Below are 22218 nucleotides of genomic sequence, written 5' to 3'. Positions count from 1 at the left end.
AAAGCTTCTAAACTTAGATACAAAACTTTTTAAAAAATGTCTCTCAAATTTTATATTTATCTAAAACCTTGCATCCGCAGACTTTCACATTCTTAATTTTCCTTATGATAAAATTCATTCAAGAATTGATCAAAATTTTTTACTAAGAATGCTAAAGAAAACAAAACCTAAATGGAATTTTACAGTGTACACCCAATTTTCACATTCTAATCTCTATAGTATCTCTATACTATATACTAAGTGAGAACCTCTTTGCTGTCTTTATATTTTTTGGTCTGTTTTTTATATTTAATTTATTGTTTTTAAATTTTTATGTAACTTCCCATTCCCCCATTATCTTTCAATAATTTATTTATTTATTTTTTTAATTTTTATTCATCTCTTCTTTTTTGTCACGATTTTTTTATAAATTTAATATTAACTTATTATTTCATATATACTTTATTTAATAATAAAATTTTAAAAATATTTTTTTTTAAATAACATTTATAGAAGATGCACACACATAGGATGTGCCACAAATTACTGGTTAATATTATACTTGAGCATGTGTTTAGTTCCATCTTTAAAATAAAATTAATCTTTAAAATTTAAATTTCCATCTTAACTATTTATATTATATATATATATATAACTACATAATTCTTACAAACTATTGAAAAAATATTTACTTATTATTTATTAGTTCAATTTAATCATCTCATATAATCCATCGTATACATTCATATTGTGTAATCATTTTTTTTAGAATTTTTATAGACTATTTTTATAGTGAAGTTTAATAGTTTTTATTTATTTTTAATATTTCAATCTTTTTTTATTTTTATTGTTTGTTATGCTTTATTAACAAATAATTCTATCTCTGTGATTCTTTTACAATTTTTCAAAATTCTATTTTCAAAAATTAAGTGCATTATAATATGTGAGCATACTCTATAGCTGTATATGAAATAAAATAAACTATTCAAAACTTTGAATTTACAAAACTAATTGTTTATTATATATTAATAAATTATCATAAGAATAATATCTAAGTTATTAATTTGAAATAAAATTATATTCAACATAATTTTATTTTACTCAATAGATTATACACTGCATAATTGTAATTATCTTTTGGAGTGCTCTTTTAGTTATTTTTTTAGTTAAATTAATTAGATATTTTTTTTTAATTATCAACTTATATATCTTGTTGAAACTGATTATAAGTCAGAGAGAAAGAATAGTAATTAATCCCACATGAACTCAATTGTTCTTTTATATGTTTTTTTTTCTATGTAAAACAAAATTTGTATAGTAGCGCAAAATGCTTTTTAAGTCCCATCAAACATGGACATAATTTATTTTGGTACCACAATTATGACAGGTGTTGCTTTTAGTCCCATAAAACTCATAATATTTTTAGTCCCAAAAAATAGCAATTTATCTTCCTGTATTTTTTAAAATTAGGCAATTTACCCCCTAGAATTGCTTCATTTTAAAAATACAAAGGAGTAAATTATAGCATTTCAAAAAACACAGAGAGATAAATTGCTAATTTTTTCATATGAAAATAATTTAGACATTTATAATATCATAGGGGTGTAAATTGCATTTTTGCCGAAAGACTTATGAAAATTGATTTTAAGGGTTCTTTAAAAACAAGAAAGGCATAGGTAAGCTTATTTCATGATATATTGTCATATTTCTTGGATAGGAGGGAATATGACACAAGTAAGAAAAACTTCAATTTAATTATTTATTTTAAAAGCCAAAATTCGGAAAAAAAAATTCTTATTTCTTACTGAATAATATTGCGTCATTGAATAAAAGAACATAAAGAAACGAAACCAAATGGGAAACGAGATGTTATTTTGGTACGTCATTTTCAGTAAATTAAAATCGATTTTATCGTATCGTAACTTAATAGTTATCTTTTTGTCGTATTATTCTGGTTTGAAATATATGAGAGATCATGGTGAAACTGACGTCTAAGTAGTATAAATTGAATTATGTATTGTTAGAATTTAATATATTCTCAACATGTTTATTGTTCACCTATTTACTATTTGCTATATATGGTTTTCTAATCAACACCATTGTGGCTTAGAGATATTAATTAATAGGGCAAAAGACAATTTTCGTCCCACAGTTATAGGCCATTTTCGTTTTAGTCCCGTAAGTATCTAGGGTTTCAATTTGGTCCCGTAAAACTGAAAAATTCGCAATTTCAGTCCAAATTTCGCCGGAAAATTTTGTGGGTTGTCGGAAAAAGTCACATGCGATGCATGTGACTTTTAAAATTGGAGGCTCGATCCTGATTGGCTGAAAAAACTGACGTGGCGCATACGTGTAAATTAAAAAAAAAAAACGACTGACGTGGATTTTTAATCCACGTCAGCTGCTGACTAGGATTTAAACACAACATCTGGCAAAGATTTTCCCTAATTCTCCTAATTCTTTCAAACCCGCGCCCTAACTCCTTCAAACCCGATTCCTAAATCACCCAATTCTTTCGAACTCGAGCCCTAATTTCCCTAATCTCCTTCGAACCCAAGCTGCGAAGACCTATCTACTCCCCACCATTTGTGAAGACGAACAAGATCAAGCCACTTTGGAGCGAAAATGGTGTTCGTTCGGCAGGATAGGCATATGAATATGCCTCCTCCTCAATACCGTAAGTATTCTCCATTTTCACTCCTCGTTTTTTATAGAGATAAATTGACCCTTGCCGGGTTTTGTTAATTGTTGTTTATGTGGACCCTTGCCGGGTTATTTTTGTTTATTATCTTTTTTGTGGACCCTTGTCGGGTTTTTTATTATTTGTGTTTTGTCATTGTCGGCCAACTGTCGAGCATGGTGCTTTTATTTGTTTGTTTTATGTTTTTAATGGTGTGGTCCCCTACAACTGAACCTGCTTTTGTTGCTTTGTGTTTTTTTTTTGTTTTAAACAGACCCCGACACTGATTCCATAACACTATCTCTACATTATAATGGTGTGGCTAGACATATACCTGAAGCTGTGTATGTGGGGGGTAGGGTGTCTAAATACGATTATGTATCACCCCAAGAGATCAATATTGAAACTCTAAACCTGTTTTGTGATAGTCTTGGGTTAGGGAAGGATAGGGCATTTTACATAATTGTGAATAAAGGCTTTAAGTTGTTGATTGATAATAATGATATGATGAGAGCATGGAGGAGAATTAGGAAGAATGATAGAGAGATGATGATTTATGTTGAAGTTATGGTGGGTGAAGGGGCTGTTGAGATAGTTGAGGAGGGTGAAGGGGTTGCACAGATTGTTGAGGAGGGGACAGGGGTTGCTGAAACTGAAATGGGTGAGGGGGGTGAGGAGCCCTTTACTTTTTTGGGGGCTGAAGTGAATGAAGGTGAGGGTGAGGGTGCTGAAGGTGAGGGTGCGGGTGCTGAAGGTGAGGGTGAGGGTGTTGAGGGAGATGACTTGGTAGATAGCGATTATGAGGGAGTTGAGGGTGAATTAGAAGTTGGTGGTGAAAATGTGGGGGTTGAAAGGGAAAGTGGGAGGGTGGAAGGGGAAAATGATAGTGATGAAGAGGATGGTAGAGGTCCAGGAGACCGAAAAAGGCTAGAAGAAGAGAGAGCGATGAGCCTCCAGCCAAAAAGAAAAAGAAGACAGCACAGGTGCAGAAGATAAGAAGGAATCAGAAGACGGTGCATTGTAGGACGTGCGGGGGGGGCTGGACACAACAGTACCAGCTGTCCTCAAAGAATGCAAACTGAGAGTCAACAGGTACTTTATTTGCTTTTTTATTTGTAACTATTTCATTTTACACACATGTATTCTAATTTTCAGCGTTGCATGACAGGATCAAGCTTCTCATGAGGTTGGACAAACTCAAACTGAACAACACGAAAGAGCGACGAAAAAGGTACTTTCTATTATTTGTATTTAATGTTGTATCATCAAGTTTATATTACATATAATAATGCTGCTGGTACTTTGTATTAGGCTGGAAAAAGAAAGGCAACTGAACCTACAACTGAACCTGAAATTGAACAACTGGGACAGGCTACATCAAGTGTAAGTGCACTTTTACATGAAGTTATATTGTTACAATTAAAGAGAATGAATTTACATTTAAGTGCACTTTTACATGATGATTATAGGGATCTCGGCATACAAATATTCTCCCACCGTTGCAAGTACAAGATGAAGATGAGCAACCTGAAGCATGCTTGACTCAAGATCAGATGCAACCTGCACCTGTACCCCCTCTACCAGTGTTCATGCCTGGACCATCGATGTTTGAGCAATTACACATGAACAATCCAGGGACAACTTTGCAATCAAGAGTCACAATCCGTGCACCTCCACCTTTTAGAGGAAGACAAATATTGCCGTTATTTTCTACGAGGCCACAAACTGAAGCAAGTGAAGCAATATTGAAAGAAGGAGGGCAAAAGTTTCTAAAGTTAAACAAGTGATGTATATGACGATGTTTTTATTGTCTAGTGGTGTATATGACGATGTTTTTGACAATGGTTGTATTTTGTTCAATGTTATATACAATTTCAGATTTTTGCTTGCGACAAGTCAGTATTTTGTTGTCTAGTGGTGTATATGACGATGTATATGACGATGTTTTTGACAATCCAGTTATCGCAATGACAATGACAATGACAGTATTTTCATTATGTCCATTTCGTACAATTTGCTATCGCAATGTTTTGATGTTTTGATGTTTTCGCTATCGCAATTTTAATTAGGAAATTAAAATTGGGGAAATTGCATTTTCAACAGACTTTGTGGAAAAACTGAGACTTTGTGGAAAGACTTTGTGGAAATTAAAACTGATGTTCAGCCTTTTCATTTCATTCCAAAAAAAAAGCTTACATTTCATTACAAACTTTACAACCAAACTAAACCAAAAAAAAAAAAAATTAAAAAACAACAGAGAGAGCCCATCATCATCAACTTTCTCATAAATCGGTTGCTCGTGCGCAAGGCTTCAACATCTCCTTCCAAAGCATTGATTTTTCTTAACAATCCGGGAATAATCACCCTAGCTCTTTCACACATTGGTGGGTCCTCCCATAAAAAAAACCTACACCCTCCTCTCTGCCAAAATGGAAAACCAAAATATTATTTTCAAAACTAAAACTTTAAATTAAGTTAGGAAATTTACCTTGTAATTTCGACATGAAAGAAACCTCCTCCCCGGATTGCCGTTCGTCCATGACGTGCGCATCATAGCTGCCACTCCACAGTTGCATTCCGTCGTGCTTGTTACAGTAGACATTGCTCTTCAATTTTGTTGGGTGTTCTAGGGTTCTTCTTGATTTTGGGGGAAATGGGTGAAAATGGTGAAGACGCTGCAATGTAAGAGAGAAATCCCGTCTGTTTGTGTTGTTCTTGTGTTTAAATCCTAGTCAGCAGCTGACGTGGATTAAAAATTCACGTCAGTCGTTTTTTTTTTTTTAATTTACACGTATGCGCCACATATGCGCCACGTCAGTTTTTTCAGCCAATCAGGATCGAGCCCCCAATTTTAAAAGTCACATGCATCGCATGTGACTTTTTCCGGCGACCCACAAAATTTTTCGGCGAAATTTGGACTGAAATTGCGAATTTTTCAGTTTTACGGGACCAAATTGAAACCCTAGATACTTACGGGACTAAAACGAAAATGGCCTATAACTGTGGGACGAAAATTGTCTTTTGCCCTAATTAATACAAGCACACATATGAAGAAGCTAGCAATAACTACTTTTTGTACATTATAACATGTCGGGTCATTAAAATTAAATAATCATAGTAAATAGTTATTGATCGTCACTATGCAATAAATTTTTGTCGTAATTTTCGTAAAGGTGGCTAAAATATTTGCCAGGGCTTAGAGCCATGCCAAATAATTTTCTTATGGTGGATGAACTAAGTTTTTATATCAATTTTATTTAATCATAATTAATAATAATTATTATGACTTTTAGTCCATAACCATTAAATGCAGACAATAATATTTTTTTTTCTAATGTACGTTATTTATCTTTTGTTGATATTATTAGAAAATTTATATTTTAGCTAATGCTTTCTTATTAGTTGAAATTCAATTATACTTTTTTTCACACTTATATTGAATAGTGCCCATAACCGTTAAATTGCAACTTATGCCACGTCCCCCCCCCCCCCCCCGCCCCATTTTTTTTTTTTTTTTTACATTAGCCACCACTTGTGTCATCTTAATTCAGCTAATAAGATGTGTTTCCTCAATTTTTAACGAACACATACCACTTCCAGCCAACTCAAAAAGTTCCAGCGAAACTTTTCCTAACATCACGAAATTAAAATAGATAAATGACCATTTACAACTCTAACAAGTTACGTAACTAAAATGCAAAACGAACGTATTTACAGAACTAAATGGATTTTGAATTTTTGACCATTTTGGTTATGGAATGTCCCAAAATAACTAAACAAAAGTACAATATGTTCTAACATAGCCCATTTTAAAGTAGGACCTATATGGAATTCGATTATAGTGGCAATTACTTCTTCTTCTTTTTTTTCTATAGTAATTTCAAATATTTATCATCACAAAGTTCCCAACAAAATTATTGCATGTTAGAAGTAGGTGTTTGAACAATGATATCTTAGTCCAGTAGTTAAAGTTAAGGTCTTATGAACAAATTTGAGGTTACGGATTCGAGTCCCACCAAACGTATGGATATTTATCTCATTTTATTGAGTTACTATTATATGTTTATTGTTTTTAATCATATTGACGTATTTATTAAATTGATGTATTATGTAATTTATCGAAATGTTGATGTAATTATGTATGTAATTGTCACTGAAAAAAGGAAAATATTTATAAAATGTGAACTTATAAGATATGTTAAGTGCTGAATTTACAAGATAGAAATTTAATTTAAGTAAAATAAGACATGACGATCATGTAAGTTACTTAAAGATGAACATTATAAAAGTTATTCTTATATACAAAAGTAAGCATATTTCAACATCAAAGCATATTATAAAATGGTATAAAGGTAAAATTAAAAGAGTGTTTGGTTGAGTTTATAAAATTCCTTATAGTATCTTATATAAAAATAATGATTATTTATATTTTACTATTCGAACTATTACCGTTTTTTTACTTTGACATTTAAATTTTTTTTTGTATCAACTTACCATCTCAATTTTACGAAATTTTGCATTTTGCCTTTTATGTGTTATGTGATGTGATATTTTTCACATATGCATAACATGTGATTTTTTGAGAAAAATAAACAAAAAAAAGGTCATATATGACAAAGTGCAAATTTGACAGAGTTGAGAGATAGTAAATTGACACAAAAAAAAAAGTTTAAATGCCAAAATATAAAAAAAGGTATAATTCGAATGGCAAAATATAATTTACCCTAAAAACAACAACGGTCAAAAGGCTATAAACATAGATTAATTAGGATTGCTATGTTTTATTAAATCATATATATATATATATGTGTGTGTGTGTGTGTCTTTTCATTATTTAATCTTGAATATAATTAAATTTCTTATTTTTTGGTAATAAATCATAAATATGTATTTTTAATAAATAAAAGAATTAAGAAATAGTTGCAGATTTCATCACAAAGCCCATCGCAACATCCATCGCAATTTATCGCAACATGTTGTAACAAATTAATGATAATTAAATTATTTGCAAAGCTTTATCGATTTGGTAAATTGTTCATCATCGTGAATTTGCAATGACTTTTGTGTCCCAAAACTCTCGTTGCAATTTCATTGATGAAAACCATTATGTCAACATTGATGTAAATTCATCGACTAATTAGCAAGGAGTTGGCTGCCGGAATGAAATTAATTGTTGCCATTGAATTGTCACAAATTTCCCAAAATAATGAAATGAACTTTGGGAAGGAATTATAGTCACAAACACACTCACAAGAACTCAATTCTTTTTCCTCAAAAGTTCCTGTCACAAGACAACTTCCGTCACAAATGATGTTTTTCTCAACATAGAAAATTACTGCACTTTGTGACGGGCTGTCACATCCATCGCAAAATCTTGCAACGTTTATCTTCCTTTCACTGCAAATCATCTCCGACAACCCTATTTCCTAGTTTCTTTTCCATCCCTCCTAATTATCATTCTGCAACGAGTTTTTCATAAACCCATCGTAAATTTCCACCCCAATTAACCATTTTTTTTTACGGCAACCAAAACTTTTACCAAATATTTTTCATCAACATCTTATAAACCACTAAAACAACTCAAACACATCACATACACAGCCAGACACCTCTAATAATACAACCAAAAGAACCCTAATTATGCAAAAATCTGCAGCAATATTCTCAAAATTTGGTAATGGACAAAGGGACCAATCTAAAGTTATTACATCTTACCAAACATAGGGCACCCAAACAAGGTAAAAACATATGTGCAATAACCATTCTTGAACACACACAAAAACAAGAATGAGCTGTCTGTGCTAGATTTGCACCAACACACATATATTGTGGTCAGCTGCACTCTTGTCCATTATTTTTGGAGGAAGGAGAATGGAAACTTCCTCCTAGATTTAAACAAATAATTAGAGTACTTATATGTGTAGTTGCCCTAGCAAATAATAATACCTTAGATTCTTGTCTCAATCTCATTCGTACATCAATTAGTGGGACTCCAATTATGTGTAATTGCTTTTGAGCAAAGTTATTTGTTTGTATACATTGGAATGTAATCACATGCCCCCCAAATTATTTCATGAGGAATAATTTAATTAGGGCTAAGTCTATATATAGTCAAAGTAGCATTATTGTAGGGAAATTAATAAACGGGCGTGTAAGATTTTATTTTTCATCCCGTAGCTTAAATTTTGTGTATTTTAATCTCATATTTATGAAATTTCTTAAAACAGTCTCGTAATTTTACAAAATTTTGACTTTCAATCCTCGTATCGACTCCCTTGACGGAGAAAACCAGGGTCGTTCACTCGACCGTTTCACTCTACTCTGAAAAGATAACGGCTACGTGGCTTGCACATGATTTTTTCCGTCAGTTTCCTAAAGGAAGCTGGAAGGAGAACTGAAAATGAGATTTTTTTTTTTTTTTCAAAGTTATGAAACTATTTTTTAAAAAAATTTGTAAATAATGAGATTGAATTATGAGAAGAGAAATAGAATTTTCCCTAATAAGCCCTTATGCATTTTTGTTGATTAAAGTATTTGTTGATTGTATTGGATAATGAAAAAGATAGATGACAAAAGAGTAAAGGGACTTGTTTTGGAGTATGATGAGATGGGTAATTCAAGAATCATGAGGTTTCTTACCAAGAATGACTGTGTGAATATTTTAATGTGGTCTAAATTAGAATCTTATTACTTTATAAATTAAAAGTTGTGTTCAAGGAAGATTAATCGTCTTTGTAGAAATGACTAAGGGTAGATTTTTAGTGAGTTTGTCAGTGTTTGAGATTTGATTTTCTTAGACTTTTGTGGATTTTAACTTTACTCTTACAATTATAAAAATACTTTCTTTTTCGATAATTTTTTTTAATTATGATAATTAAAACATGTAACTGATAAATAAGATCGTTATTTTACAAATTTATCTCCGCGTGTTTTAAGTTTTAAAAATTAAAAAAATTATATAAAATCATGAACAATCAAGAAAATCTTATTTCAATAGTAAGATCAAGACCTTGCAATCGAAATACTTATATTAAATATTCACTTAATATTCTGTATGTAATATAATAAAAGATTGATAACATAATTATTATTATTTTAACAATTAAAATTGTAAATCAAAATAAAATCAGTCATTATTAACTATAATTGACTAGGCATGTCACAACACTTATCGCTGTCTTCAGTGTTATCTGTATTGAATTATTCGAGTCCGATTAGCCCCATGACAAGACATTTCTGAATTAATTTCATGCACCTAAGACAGATAATCTTTTTTTCCCAAGAAATTCAGTTCAATAATTGAAAGACATATATATATATATATATATATATTGATAACAATTTTTTTTAAAAAAAAACATGGTTAAAATAGATGAACAACCAATCGTACCAAATTGGGGTTGACCAATTGAGGGTGCAGACAAAAAGTACAAGCACGGAGGACGCGGAATTGGGGTTGCAACTGTACAACAATTGAAGCATGCATGCGGCCGTAATACGACAACGTATGCGGTTGGAGGGAAACACATGTGGGTCTCCTTCTCATTACCAGATATCCACCCTATCTTTTTGGATTTGGATTATACTTATATATATACATATATATATATATATATTGTGTATGGTATGTACAAGGTTTTTATAAATCCATAATTTAAGATTTTACTTTTTAATATAGACGTGATGATTTAGTATAATGGTTAAGGTTGACATGTCATGAACAAGTCCGAAATTATGAGTTTGAGTCACAAGATGTGTGGATAGTTGTCTTATTTTATATGAATTTTATTGTAATTACTTATTTTATTGTTCTTAGTTATGAAAATTATCATATAATAAAATCGAAAAATCGATTGTAATTTATATTTATTTATGAGAACAAACTCGAGGCAATTAATCATTAATCAATAATTAGATTACCATTTCATTAAATATAAATATATGTCATAATTTATTAAATTATTGAAATTCATTAGACAGCAAAAATAAAAGATTATTTAAACAAATCATCGTACCATAAAAATCGTCATTTTTTATTTCCCAAAAGTGATTTAAGGTTTTAGGCTTTAGGGGCATTGCTGCAAGGGAAGGGGTCGGTGGTTGTGGCCTACGGACGTAGACCGTGCGGCGGGCGGTCGGTGGAATAGTCAGCTGACAGCTGTAATGCAATCAACTGCCCAACTGCTTCCTAATTGCTCATTTTCCAATAAAATCACTCCACGTGGATCAACATCCCAAGACTCTGCCACGTCGGTGGATGCGGGCTGCACTGTAATAATCGCTCCATTTCCGACTACACGGGCGTCCGATCTCTTAAATCGTCGTCCACAAAGCGCGTGCACCGTAATTGCTCTCTCTTCATTCATTGTGTGAATATTTTTAATTTGGTGGCTGTCCCATTTTTGTATGAATTTATTATAATTTGTTATTTTATAATTTTTAATTATTTTTTTTCTTAGTTAAATTATTGTATTGTTCAATTTATTTAAATAATATATAATACATAATTATTGTTTTTATCTATTAAAAAACCCAAATTGAACGTTTAGAAAATAAACAAATAAATAAGTAAAAACAATCCAACGATAAAATAGAAATAAGAGGTGTAGTATTATTTTTGTCTTATGAGGTAATTATAATTATATTTTAAGTATGTTGTTTGTATCAAATAGTAATTTGTATTTTAATTTTGAGCAATAATAATGAAAAATGACATTACTTTAGATCTTGTGAAATTTTATCTTAATCGTCAAATACATAAATGCTATTTTTAAACCAACAAGTCATCGCTCTTGATCAAAATGGATGGTTTTTTGTGATAAATGACCTACAACAAAATGATCAGTCATTGAAGAACCCTTTCATAGGGATACTACGACGATCAAATTAGTTGAGTTTGGAAATGAATATCTGGAGCAATAGGTTATAAACTATTAATGCAACAACATACCTAATAAATAGTGTTAAGGAAAACCAATAAAGATTTATTTTTCGATTACAATCATTATATTCTCACTTTTTTCTTATAATATAAATACTATACCATGTATTTCAAAACCTTCAACTACTAAATAAATGATAACCAATATTTTCTTATTTTCTTGCACCAGAAGAAATATGAGTTTTCACTACAGTTAATTATTATGTTCAAAAGAGAACACTTGTTACGAATATAAATTAACCACAGCTCCGCGACGATCATTAAATGATGCTAAAGTATTAATTATAGCTAAAATCATAATAAATTTTTTAATTATAGATAAAAAGTTATGACAAATATTAATTAACTATGATAAAAATTAAAATTTTTGTATTTGATTGTAATTAATAATTTTCATTAACCATTGTTTTTAAATCGTTGTTATTTAAAAAATTAATTTTGTAAAGAATGTTTGGGAAGAATAATATAGAAAAAAAAAATATAGATATAGATTTGCTTTTGTAGTTGATATAATATGTTTTGCCCAATTAAGGGAAACAAGTAATTAAAAGGTGTTTAATTAGAGGGTAAGTAATAATAAAAGGCGCGGACACACACGCTCCGCAGCGGCGAGTGGGCCCTCGAAAAGTCAAAGGCGATTCAAACTGGAAGCACGTGAGATTCTTACAGGCTGGGAGTGGGACCCATCCTACGTGGAGGCCGTTGAGGTCATCCTCAAACTGGTTAATTTTGATTTCTTGCCCTTTTCCATCTCAGCCGTCCGATCCCAATCTACCCAGATCTGGGGCACAGCTGTACGCAGGATGCAAGCCTTAGTCAAAAAGCGTGGCTCCCACTTGTCCTCATCCAAGAACGCCCTCCCCCCGGTTTGGTTTTTGTTTTGTTGTGCGGTTCTGTACTGAAATCGCGTTTTGGTTGCTCAGAGAGAGAGAGCATGAGATAATGATGGTAAACAGCTCTCTCTTCACTGTCATGTTTTAAACGCTCTCGCTTGGGTGTGGGAATGATTGCGTGGAGTTATTTGTTTTTACCTTTTTGTTTTCTCGAGGATTTCTTTTTCTTTCTCAAATCTCATTTTTGCCCCTCCCCCTACTACTTACAATGATTTTTTTTCAAAATTTACTATAACTATAATTATTTTTCTTACAATAAATACTTTTTTAAAATTAATTATCGTTAACAAATACTTTCATTATATAAGAGATTTATTAGACGATCGTTAATCTCAAAAATATTTATAATTATAAAAAATTTCAAAACAACTCATTGTAGTTTATTTATTTTTTTAACGTTTTATTTCCAAAATACAGATATTTTAATCATTAATAATTATTATAATATTATTTTCATTAAAATTCCTTGAGGTTATTTTTGAATTTGAGGGAAGAATTAGAATAAATAAATTTAAAATCCATCACTACTCAACAAAACATATATAGTTCAAGTTCACAGTTGAACAATTCAAAATAATTTAAATTAAAATTATTCAAATAATTTATTATTAGAAATTCGAAATCCATCGATCCAAATGTAGCACGTGTAGGTATGAGTTTCTTGAAATTTCAATGCACCAAATTTGGCGAAAAGAAGCGCAGATCAATTGTAATAGTTTGGAGCAATTAATACACAAACACGGATTTCAACAGCGTATCCTTAAGATCCCGACCTTAATTGTGCTGCATATCTCATTCGAAGAACCCACAGGACAATAAAATCAAAGGTAATGAAGCCCGGATCAGTGATCATAGTTGTTGTCCTTGCATTGTCCGAATTAATGTTCAAGGAAGATTGACATGTTGGTGTACGGACGCAGGACAGTATCTGAAAAATTCAGTCCAATGATTAAAACTTTGAATCTAGACAAAGGGCTGGTGTGCTCAGTCATTAATCTCGCATTCAATGAATGTCGTGGAGGTTAATGTGAGGGAAAATCGGTGTTTGGGGGATAATGTCCAAAAGCGTCAATTTACAAATAACGACGAAGGCAGAACCAGTTATGACAATATCTGCAGGGGAGGAACAGAATCCGATATTTGTATTGCAAATGGGCAATGGGTGCCCATCTGCTACACTCATTCTAGTTACAAACCCCCCACCTACTTTACACACTGCAGTTTCCAAGAACCAACCCCCCCCCCCCCCCCCCGCAATCCACCCACCCTCTCCCTTTCTACTTTTGCCCTAAAATCGCTATACCCCAAAATGCATGCACACCCGACCCCACCCCACCCCACCTCCACTGTATGCATAGATTACTCCTGTATCTATATATATATACTTGTTTGCCTCAGTCGAACTCATCCCACTTGCTCTGTACGCCCAAGAACTCTCTCTCTCTGCTTGCAACTTTCTCTCTCTAAGATTCTTGAGGGAGAGGATTTCTTTTGGAAAAATTATGGACATTTTTAATAGGTGTTCATCTGGGAGTTCTTCTTCCTCGGATACATCGTCGGAGTCGTCTTCGTTGTCGGGGAGCAAGAATGTGAACAAGTCGGAGAGGATAAAGGGTCCGTGGAGTGCGGAGGAGGATAAGATCCTGACCCGGTTAGTGGAGCGATACGGGGCCCGGAACTGGTCCTTGATAAGCAAATACATAAAGGGTCGGTCGGGGAAATCTTGCCGGTTGAGGTGGTGCAACCAGCTCAGCCCGAATGTGGAGCACCGCCCCTTCTCCGCGGCGGAGGACGAGACGATCTTGGCGGCGCATGAGAAGTACGGAAACCGGTGGGCCACCATTGCGCGGCTGCTGCCCGGCCGCACTGACAATGCCGTCAAGAACCACTGGAATTCCACTCTGAAGAGGAGGTATCAGCAGAAGCAGAGAATCGGAGAAGAACCCAAAGACATGGGAGGAGAGAACATGGCCTCCGGGTCTAGCGTGTCCCCGGCGAGTAGCAATAATTTCGACGATTATGATCCAATGACGACGTTGTCTCTGGCGCCGCCGGGGATGGGCGGTGCTGTGATACCGGAAAGGAGGACGGAGACGATGCCAGCGGGGTTCTGGGATGTGATGAGGAATGTGATAGCGAGGGAGGTGAGGGAGTACGTTACGACGTCGTTCCCGGAGGCTTCCTCGGGGTTTCGTTTATGATAAATCACAAATGTTGTTTGTTGCGTAGTAGTTAATTAATCCCTTAAACCGGTGATTAATTTGTTAAGCTTGATGTTAATATTAATAATTATTTTTAATCAGAAATTCAATCATTTCTCTCAATTAATAATCAGTTTATGATTATTTTTCATTTTAAAGAGGACCAAAATTAATTTTTAAAATTTCCCTCAAATTCGAACCCGCAACTTAGTTTTTGTAAAAATAATGGAATTTAATTTAATACCCGCACATATGATAAAATTAATAATTTAAGTACACAATTTGATTTGAAATTACTAATCATATTTAAATAATCGATATAATTGAAAAATGCAGTATTTGGGAAGAAAGAAAAAAGAAAAAGAAGTTGACTGTGAATAAATTTTGAATTATTTACGAAAAATACTAAAAACAGTTAGAAGCACCGTTTTCACATGAGAAAAAATAGAATCAAGAATTTATGAAAATGTCCCCCAAACTTTTAAATAATTAAAAATATCTGTGCGTATCTTAATTGAGTCATATTGATCCGTCCCGACCCAAATTGAATCTTGGGTATGTAAAAAATCATTATAATCATATAATTATCATTCAATTGATAAGTTGAGTCAATTCTTACACTTGACGAATGTTTATAAATACTATAAACTTTCCTACCCTTGGTACAACTAAGCACTCTTACAACCTTCTATGTTTTCTCCTCTTACATCAGAACAAATTGTTACCTCAAATGTTCTTACGACTTAGAGGGATCCGTAATCAGCCCACCTCAATTGTAAAAGACCACACAAGAAATGAAGATAACATTTTGATCACTACTAATTCTAATAATCACAATAACAAGGGAGCGTTTTCAAAAGCTTCTGCTTTTAGAGAAGTAACTTTTGTAGAAAAAGTTAAAAATTGTAGCAGAATTAAAAATGGGTAATGTTTGTAGAAAAAAGTGAAAAACAGATAAAAGCTGAATTCCATAGTATTTGAGAAAAATCACTTATAAAACAAACTTAATTGCTAAAAAGATATTATTAATGTGATCATATGACCACCTTCAGTTTAAACGTCCAAATATATGATTTTCAACTTAAGCATCAAAATATTTTTATTACACCTCTCACGTGTATTCTGATCTCAATTTATTCCTAGCAGCATTTTAAGTGCAACGACAACTCTTCAATCCTGACCAACATACACGTATCTAAACAATCATGAATATTCTAATATAATTTTCATAAATAATACACTATGATAATTTTTTTTTTCTCAAAAATTCAAGAAATGGGAATGTCAAAAGAAACAGATATTAAGTTTCAGAGTAAAGTTCATAATAAATTTTAATTTTATCTTTTTAAAGATGAATAAATTTGTAATAAGCCCATATATATATTAAATTCGGGCCTCACATATTTTGATGGATAGATTCAGAATACAATATAAAGCTCTTTTTTTTATTTATTTATTTTGAATTGATTAATTTAACTAAAGCATGTTCAAGTACCACTCATTGAGAGATTGGTCCGTGTCAAAACTCGTGGAAACAATAAACGCGAGCCCAGACAACCTAAGCCTTGCTCATGCCTACGAAAATGGGCATCTACACAGTCAAGAACACCACAACAAACATGCTCACGTACAACACATTCAAGTTCCCAAGTCCAAAGCTCTCTAACAGGATGAAACTGTACAACTGTGAAGGTCCTACGTCTTTCTTTATCAAACCCTCAAGATCTTGACACAATATATTAAGGTATGTTGCTCGTAATCCACATCCGAAAATCAATTTTCAGTCGTTTAATCGACATTAAGAGAAGAGAATCAGAGGACAATCACCACTTTCAAAAATTGTAACTTTTTTTATTTAAATTTATAATAAATTCATTTATCATATATTTCTAATTTTATAATTCTTTTACGAAAATTCAAAATTTATGTCAACAATTGTACTCTCGTCAAAATACTAAAATAGGCTAATATTACTTCATTGATCAGCTAAAACACTGAAAATAAACTTATAACCCGTTCTTGTTTTTTGGATAAATAATAAAATCAAACCAATCGAACTACCATTTTCAAGAAGCCTCAAATATATTAAAAAAAAATGCAAATAATTCCTCTGTGATATGTCGTATGTGCATAACACTTTTTATAAAAAAAAAAAAAGAAATAGCAAACAGACTTCGTATATTTTTTAAAATGAAATAATTTATCTTTTTAGACAGAAAGATAAATTCATCCATTAATAAAAAATAAAAAAATAAATTTTTATTTTATTACAAAAATATAATTTATTTATTTTCAATATCGCTAACGATAAATCACATTAAACCCAAATAACATAGTATAGAAACAATTCATCTCATTAATAAAACGTGCTGCTTATGTGGAATCATGTAGAACAAAACACAAAAGTGGAGACGCAGGTGTTATAAATGTAAGGCGGCAAAGGCAAAAGCGTGTGCAGAATTAAATCAACGTCGGGCGGGGTCGGGGTAAGGGTAGGGCAGCAGACATGTTCAGGCTGTCTTTTCAGGTAGGAAACACGTGTTCTTTGAAGGGAATGTTCCCCATCCTATATTATTTTCATGTGTCGGCAGATGGATCGCTGTAAGATTTAAGACAATCAACGTCCATGGAGCCAGTGCCTTGCCTTGTTCTCAACGTGCCTGCCTCCTACATGCAGATACTACTGCTACCCTCACTCTGTAATTTCGTAGTACCTGCCGAGGGCTATCCATTATGTCACCAATTTTTGTCCATTTTAATTATGATGTGTGTGTTTTTATTTGTGTTGGATTCTGTCAAGTATCGATATAATTGATATGTAATTAGAGTTTTTTTTTTTTGGCGGAAAAGTGCATGCGCATCTTCGTGGGGTTACCATGCCCATCGTTCATTTCTACTAGCAATTTTTTGTCTTTTAACATTTTATGATAGCATTTTGGTCTTATATTTTTTGATATTTGTAATTTTGTACTTTTTTTTTTTTTTGCTAGAATTCACTATTCTTGCCGGTGGCGGTGAACTCCTGCGAAAAAAGAGTTGAAATTGTAAAAATTGAAAAGTTGTAGGATCATAATGCTACCCTGTAAAGTGAAAGGATGAAAACATCAAACGAGTTAAGTTTCGGGACTAATAATGCATTTTATCCTTCCCTGAAACTTGAATTTGTGACCTATCTTTCACAGGAATAAGGTGCCACAATTAAACCATTTGATCGTTCACATGTTGTTGACAATTATTGATTCCCCACTTCTTTTATAGTCCGAATATAGCCACATGAAATAATTTAGATATGTCCTGAAACATAAGACGACATATAAGTACTTGCTAGATTGTGTGATTTTACATTTGCGGTTCTCACTACTCTATTAAACTTCACACTGTTAAAAAATACATCAATATCTACGATAAAATTTGATAGTAAAACATATGTTTATTGATAAATATATATTATGGTGGATAATTCAATTTCAATCCATATCCACACATTCTGTAGCACTGTGTTTGTTTATTTGTATGGTACTATCACAGGATGTGTTGTGTTATTCGATATGATACATTAATAGTTATTCCACACATTATACTATACTTTTCCTCATATGATTGTTTCTAGATTTTATCATTTTATAATTTTTTATATGGGTTAATTTGACTTAATTTTTTTTTAAAATATAAAATTACACTCGTTTTTATTTTTTTTTTAAATTAAGCTTATATCCGCTCCAAAAATTCACTGTTTTCATCTGACACCCTTTCGTTAGGGTTTGGAAGGAAAATTCAGACGTTAATAAGAAAAAGACAAATATTTTTATTTTATCTCTGATTCAACTTTTGTCTGTAATTTTTATTATATTTATAAAGGGGTAAATGTCATATATATAAAGTTAAAAGGGTGTAATTGTCATAAAATACTTATAATGCCAAATTCTCCTGTTACAATACTTGTTCAAAATTATTATAACCCGTTCCAAAAAGACTAATATTTTTTTTTTAGTGTTTGTGAAATGTATGGATATGAAGACATTAGATTACACTTACATTTTATGATAAAAGGATGTTAAAATATTTTATTATATAATTAGATGTTTGCTTAGCATGAAATAAATTGGGAAAGATTTTGATTTTACTAAAATGCCACACAAAAAGAAAAAAAAAACAAAATCGCATGAACAAAGATAAGAAAGGGGTAGAGGGCGTTCTTGAAGTCAACATCTTTGTCAGATAGCCATTCATTATTGGCCAAGCCTTTATGATATTTTTCTCAATCGGGACAGGTTCGAGTTCAAATCTATCCATTGCCATTCCTAAATAATTTAGACAAAACTCGTCACAGATTATGGATAGAACTGACAACAATCATCCGATTATCCCAATTTCGAGCATTTAGTACTCCATCGCGGGCTCAGAATATTAAAAATAGATTCGAACAAAGATTAAATATTGGACGTGATATCCGACCAAAGTAAATAAGCCCTTAAAGTGCATCCGTCTCCAAAATGACTCCTCATTTAAGACAAAGTGCTGCAACATCGGTCAATTAAAAAGATCTATACCATTTATTTTGCAAATAGTACTAATACATCATGTCTCTTGATTTGTATTATTTAGGACAGAAAAAGATCATCAAAGTTTCAATATAGCAGCAGCAACAATAGATCATTGCTCAAACATTTATTCAGTATGTCTTAGTTTTCATCTACTGTTTCTGTGAACTTAATTGAACCAACGAGGCAGAGGAACAGCAAAGAACTTCATCAGCCCCTCTTTGCAGTCACTGCCGTCGCCCTCTCCACTGGCCAAGTACTGAGGCCTCCACTGATTTAGCACGTAAGAGAAGGCGTTCCCGTCCGCCTCGTTCAGGTTCGATAACAGCCTCGCGTTGCTGAAATCGCATGTCGCGTAGCTGTAGAGATTCGGCAGCAGATACACACTGTGCGGCCGGCTCTCCTTGCTCGGAGGACCATACTTGAACACTGCAATATTTGATCACAATGCCGACCGGTTTATTATTTATATAGGCCGAAATTACTTTTCTAGTTTAGGATAAAGGGTTTAACACTTTTAATCTTTTGATTTATCAAATTTTTAAAATGGTCCCACAATTAGAAAAACTCGATACATTTAATCTTCGTGTTCAAGTTTTTATCCAAAAATAGATGGTAAAGATACGTACTATTGCATATCCATCAGTTTTTGTGAGCAGCCAAGCTAACGAATATGCACATTGCACTTGTCCTTACGGGTTTACTTTTTTACAAAAACATGAATGTAGGACTAAATGTATTGAGTTTTTTAAATTTTGGGATAATTCTAAAAATTACAAGTAGAGAACTAAAAGTATTAGAATTCTCTATCCAACGCGACTAAAGTACAAGTTATGTGGCTGTTATTTTTTATAATGAAGAAAAATGGCCACATAACTTGTACTTGATTTTTCCTTCAATTTCCTAATAGAAATTAGTACGACTGAATGTGAGAATTTTTTAATGTTATGAGATTATTCTCAATAATCACATAAATAATGGAACTAAAAATATACACGACCTAAATTATGGGATAAAAAATACAAATTTCCCGGATAATGATAATATTGAAGTGATTATGGCTATATTGAACTAATGAACTCTGGTAGCAATCATATTTATGCGACATACTCATAATCTAACAACCTTAAATATGAATTAATAAAATCATGGTGGTTACCTAGAGTGTCGTTAATGTAGAAGGGACCATGTTTGAGAGCCCAATCGGTGTAGTTGTAGCCGTACCGCCACCCCTCCGACCCACCAACGACCACCGTTTCAGCTAGGCCAGCCGCCACCACGGTGGCTATTACAAGGAGGAAAATTGCACTAAAATAATTGAAACCCATATTTTTCTTGGAACAAATCAAATTATTTGCAAAGGAAAATGATGTAGTGATGAAAATTAATGTAATATTCTCAGAATTATATAGACATTGATTTTCTGGAAATTTTGAATCAGTCTTGATCAAAAAATCATATGGAAGTCAAAATTGTGTAACTTAATTTAGTCATGCTTTGGTCTTCCACTATGGTTTTCTTGCAGGTTTTGTCAATGCCGTTGGAGGATTTAAGGTTCCCACTATCTCGTAGTGGATGTAAATATTTTCTATATATACAATTTTATTTTTAAAATTATAATTATTTTTTGTGCCACGTTGTCCATATATGTATAATAAATAATTTTTTATATTTTTAAAATATATTATAAATAAAAATAAAATATATAAACTAACCCATATTTCAAAAAAGAACACCAACTTAAGGTATTTTAACACAACAAAGAAATTCATGTAGTGATGTTAAAATGACGTAGAGTCACTTCTGTAATAATAATAATTACAATTAATTTTAAAAATTATCTAATTAAGAGTTTAATAATCTTATTTAAAAACTGGTGCAGTGGTGTCACTAACCGTCGATTATGGGCGTAGAGGATCTTTCTTTTTTAATATCAGTATAAATAAATTTAGTTATATTTTTTTTGTTTGAAAAAAAATATGTGGGAGTCACTCATTTGTGCTATACTAATATGTTATATAAAAGTATGACAAGAGATCCACGTCGATTATATTAGTGGAGAAGGAGAGGGGCAAATATGTAAAATTGGATCTTGACGAAGAAAATTTTCAGAGAAACTTGTTGGAGGACGAAGAAATATTATGATATAAGCATAATAATTACATGGGTTGAAGTCAGTTAAGGCAGCTGAAAATGGGTTGATGAGATAGTTTTGTACATGTCAAATATTTCCACCGACTAATTCTAAAGTTATTGGTTCGGACCGTACCAATGTGTGGAATATTAATTTATTTTAATAATAGGTGTTGTTCTATTTTAATAGTAGATATAGTTATTTAATATTGATGATTAATATGTGATTGATATAATTGTGGATTGTTGTTAGATATAGATTTTTTATATTGATAATTACCATCGATTTATTATAAAAAATAATTATTCATCGCTTTCACTTCAAGAAATAAAAATATGATTTAATGATAATTTTATATTATTATATGTATTTAGTGATAAGAATTTGTAACTATAATGAGTTTGATAATTTTAGTAGTGATAATTATTTTTTAAAAATTATCAGCGTTCATTAGTAATAATTAGTAACGAAAAATAATTAATGACATATGCACGTGTAATCATGACCTATTGATAATTAATATACTATGAAGGACACATAGCAAATCACAAGCAAGTCCAAAAAGCTTTTGACACGGTGAAGCTTTGCAACCGCGAGGTTCTATGTTTTCTTTGGCATTAAATTTTCAAAGCCTTAATATTGTATAGGATAAATTAAATTTTGTCATTCGAACTATATCTATTTTTATATTTCAATTATATGAAATTTGCATTTTGCTATATATAAGGGGTTTTTATAGATTTTTCTAGCAGAAAAACATCATATATTGTGCATATGTAAAAAAATATCATATCACATAATCCTTAAATATCACACTTGTACTGCATGTGATGTTTTTTGACAAAAAAA

At 32.0% G+C, this 22218-nt stretch overlaps 2 protein-coding genes across 2 annotated transcripts; one reads left to right on the top strand and one right to left on the bottom strand.

Annotated features, from left to right (window-relative positions):
• Window positions 1–13891: 13891 nt before the first annotated feature.
• On the top strand, window positions 13892–14824 carry LOC105166226 (transcription factor MYB56-like). Its single transcript, XM_011085501.3, has one exon. The coding sequence runs from the start codon at window positions 13996–13998 to the stop codon at window positions 14692–14694; it is 699 nt and encodes a 232-aa protein (XP_011083803.1). The 5' UTR covers window positions 13892–13995; the 3' UTR covers window positions 14695–14824.
• A 4400-nt stretch (window positions 14825–19224) lies between these two features.
• On the bottom strand, window positions 19225–20625 carry LOC105166225 (uncharacterized). The gene is made up of 2 exons (XM_011085499.3): window positions 20395–20625; window positions 19225–19664 (listed from the first exon to the last, which is right to left on the bottom strand). Exons 1-2 carry the CDS (start codon window positions 20561–20563, stop codon window positions 19405–19407), a joined length of 429 nt encoding a protein of 142 aa, XP_011083801.1. The 5' UTR covers window positions 20564–20625; the 3' UTR covers window positions 19225–19404.
• Window positions 20626–22218: the final 1593 nt, after the last annotated feature.

Source organism: Sesamum indicum, linkage group LG7 (assembly GCF_026168435.1).
Source record: "Sesamum indicum cultivar Baizhima isolate 11 linkage group LG7, ASM2616843v1, whole genome shotgun sequence".
Taxonomy (NCBI): Eukaryota; Viridiplantae; Streptophyta; class Magnoliopsida; order Lamiales; family Pedaliaceae; genus Sesamum; species Sesamum indicum.
This window is presented reverse-complemented; position numbering and strand designations above follow the sequence as displayed.

Bases quoted from the DNA above. Each gene is read 5' to 3' on its own strand.
- LOC105166226 (XM_011085501.3), top strand. From the start codon at position 13,996: ATGGACATTTTTAATAGGTGTTCATCTGGGAGTTCTTCTTCCTCGGAT.
- LOC105166225 (XM_011085499.3), bottom strand. From the start codon at position 20,563: ATGGGTTTCAATTATTTTAGTGCAATTTTCCTCCTTGTAATAGCCACC. The intron at 19,665-20,394 runs GTAACCACCATG...CAAATATTGCAG, and splicing joins CTACATTAACGACACTCTAG to TGTTCAAGTATGGTCCTCCG.